The sequence below is a fragment of the Myotis davidii genome, unplaced genomic scaffold, assembly GCF_000327345.1.
Source record: "Myotis davidii unplaced genomic scaffold, ASM32734v1 scaffold967, whole genome shotgun sequence".
Lineage (NCBI taxonomy): Eukaryota > Metazoa > Chordata > Mammalia > Chiroptera > Vespertilionidae > Myotis > Myotis davidii.
In genome coordinates, this window is record NW_006383014.1 from 3,649,527 (window position 1) to 3,652,875 (window position 3,349).

At 45.3% G+C, this 3,349-nt stretch overlaps 1 protein-coding gene across 1 annotated transcript in view; it reads left to right on the top strand.

Annotated features, from left to right (window-relative positions):
* The first annotated feature begins 182 nt into the window (after positions 1-182).
* CXXC4 (CXXC finger protein 4) overlaps positions 183-3,349 on the top strand; it is a 24,162-nt gene continuing 20,995 nt past the window's right edge. Inside the window, exons 1-3 of the mRNA XM_006778912.2 lie at positions 183-225; positions 346-420; positions 2,919-3,348. Of these exons, the coding sequence (XP_006778975.1) occupies positions 3,176-3,348 (173 nt within the window). The 5' untranslated portion in view covers positions 183-225; positions 346-420; positions 2,919-3,175. The remainder of the gene's footprint in view (positions 226-345; positions 421-2,918; position 3,349) is intronic.

Consider the following 3,349-nt stretch of genomic DNA (forward strand, 5'->3'; position numbering starts at 1 on the left):
GAGAGACTCCCCGGCTCCCTCCCTCCCTCGCACACAGCGACTGGAGACGGACGGAGAGCAACGCGCTGGGAGAGGAGAGACCACCGAGAACAGCCCCGCGCTCTCACACATACACGCACACTCCGCTCTTTCCTCTCCCCCCACCTCCTCCTCCTTCCACCCCCACCACTAACACCATCTCCTCCTCCTGCTCTCTGCAACAAGAAAAAAAAAAGCCATTTACAGGTATTTTTTTTTTGATCCGCATATTTATTTATCCCCCCTCCCCAACAGTTTGTTTACAAGTATTAAAGTTGTAATTGGGAGCTGCCAAGACACATCTGGATTTGTGTTTCTTTGTGTTAGGGGTGATGTGCAACTAATTAAAGGCAGACTGGCAGCGTCTGCAAATTCTAAGGCTCCCCAAATAAAAAGAGACTGGTAAGTGATTGTTCTTTCTCTTTCTCTGGCTTTTTTTTTTTTTCTCTCTCTCTCTCTCCTCTCTCTCTTAAATGTGTGCTGTCCGTTGGGATTGTAAAAGTAGATTATTAATGCTGGACTCCAGCTATAAAAGGCGTCGCTGTATTAATTTATTAATTAATCTGCACCCGCCCCTCCTCCTGAATGTTAAATATGACCTTTGATCTCTCTGTCTCTGCTAGACCAGACGTACAGTATTAGACATGTACAGTCACATTGTTTGAGGGCAAAACAGGCTCATGAAGTGTGGATGTCTAATGTAGCTTTGGAATAGGACTAGAGTTATCCGTGTGTTTTATTTTGCTTTTTTAAAGAAAATCCAAACAATAGCTACGGTTTAGGTACCTTGTTCATGCTCCAGCGAGGCATTGATTAAACAATAATGACCTGGATCCTGGGCACAGTCCTTTTCTACAGTTTCTGGTGGCATTAAACCTTGAGGGAGGAAGGGGGAGGTGATGGCAATAAGAAAAGCAAGGGAAGCTTCTGTTTGGAAACACCACTCTAATACTCTGGAAAATAAAGGCTATTAAATGATGTCTTTATGTGGAACAAGGTCGAAAAGACTAAAAGGTTGAAAATTTTCCCTCCACTCAATGTGATGCTATCTAATGCATGGTTGGCATAACTAGTTTTTACTGAGTAGCAGTTATTATGGTCTTGGAGTTATAATGTGATTCGCAGGAACTGAAGCTATATGCATATTCTTGCTGTGTTTTCCCCCACCCCCTTCCAGGCATCAAGAATATTTAGCCAGGAGCATTTTGGGGTACCCTTTGTATTGCCGTGAGAGCTCTGAAGGGAGCAGTTTTTCCTAATGCGAAACCACAGAGGTGGTTCCTGAGTGATTAGGGACTTGCTGTGATTGAAAGATGCCTGCTAGCTTCTAATCCAGCCTGGGGTGAGGTTCCTTATCTTGATTTACTTTGCCTAATAGGGACTTGTTTACATAAACCCCTCTTTTTAGGGCACCTCATCAGCAGGTCTTGAAGTTTTTGCACTTGGAGTTTGGGCAGAAATGGTTCATTAATCTAATTATAAGCATAATTACTATAATTGATATGCATTCTGAACTGAATGTATGAGGCTGAGACTACTGGGCCCCATTTAGGATTCCCTAAACTCCACATTCTAGACCAATATGTGGGCTTCAGAAGATGTCACAAAAAGATATTCTGGCCTAAAAAAATAATAATCTGGAAACAAAGAAACTGGATTTTTAGGTTAATATACACTTTATGTCTTTGCTTTTCTTCTTAAAAGGCTGTGGTGTACCTCTCCCTTTGGAATAAACAACCAAAACACCTCTTCCTAAAGCAAAATAACGGTTTGTAAGCAAAGAGATGAATGCAAATATCCAGTTAACATTAAACTTTCCTCTTAAAAAGGAGCAAAAGAAAAACATAATTTTGATGGTTATTTCTTCAGGTAAACAACACCTTAAGAGACACCCCTCTTCCCCAATTTACTTAATGTAAAAACCAGTGACTGAGAGAGACTTAAAAAAAAAAATTTTTTTTTTTAAAAAGTCCCATGCTTTCTTCTTGGGAAGAGACAGGAACCTCCATTAGGAATTATTGGAAATATTCTTATGGAGGCTGCAGGCACTTGGTTTAAAACCTGTGACATTATTGGTGTTACTTAAAAAAATTTTTTTTAATCGAGTCCATCTTTCTTTTCTTTCTTTTGAAACAAGTAGAACACCACCCTCTTACCCCCACCAAGCCCCACCACCAAATGGCTTGTACAATTGAGACCTGTCCTTGGTCCTTTGAATTAAGACCCTAACAGAGCCAGCTGTGCTGGGATTCAAACTAATGACCGCAGACACAGAAGGACACTGTGGCAGCTGGTAGTTCTTTCCCCCCCTGCCTCTTTAGTTCAGATTGTATGTGGGCAGCCTCCTAGCTCTCAGTTGTATTGTGTTTGCTTACAGTTTATACTCGGCTGTATTGTAGACTTTCTCCGTACTTCATTTGCTAATTTCCTGTTCGTTTTCCTCCTAGAGCCATTGCTGTTTTCTACTTTACAGCATTTGCATGCCCAGGCAGCACTTGTTCACACATTTCATAATGTTTAAATGCCCTCTGCTTCTAGGTAGTATCGCCCTCCCACCCCTGATTTGCATGTCTTTAGCACTCCAATTGCCCTTTTCCCTCGGCATTTGTCACCCCCGTCTCTCCCCTTTCCTTGGGTATCTAGGCTATTAATACATTTTCTCAGGAGGGTTATAAGAATAGCGGGGAGGAGCTGTGGTGTGCTGGAGGGAGGTAGGAAGGGAGGGAGGGAGAGAGCGCGGTTGGGAAGGGGGGGGTCATGTCTTGATGATTGTTATGCAAACGACCTGACGGAGAATGTGGGAGCTTTCGGTGTCTGTGGCGGAATAGTGAGGGAGGCTGTTTATTTATTTTTAATCTTTTTCCTCGTGCAGCTCGTTGGAATGACTTTCTTTATTTTAGTTGTAACAGTTGGAGGATAATGCAAAGGAAGACGCTGCCTGGGAATTCACCGTCTGTGGAAATGCGCCCCAGAGAGGAATAAAGCAGTCCTCACCTTGCTCTCCCCACCCGGACCCGCCTTCCCCTCCCGCCTCGACCCCCACCCCGACACCACCATCACCCCCTTCCCTCCCCCTCACCTCTCCCCCTTTCCCACCCCGGTGTCGGACCAGGCGGTCCCCACTTCCACCCTGCACCCCTTCTTCCCCCCCTGCACCATGAACACCAATGTCTGCGTGGAGCCCGGGCCGAGCCCGGAGGCCCCGGGCTTGCCCAAGGAGAGCCACCTGCCCGAGGGGGCCCTGAACAGCCTTGTGGATTACAACTCGGAGATGGAGCGCTCCCTCTCCTTCGCCACCTCCTTCTACAAGACCAACGGGGGCGCCTTCCCG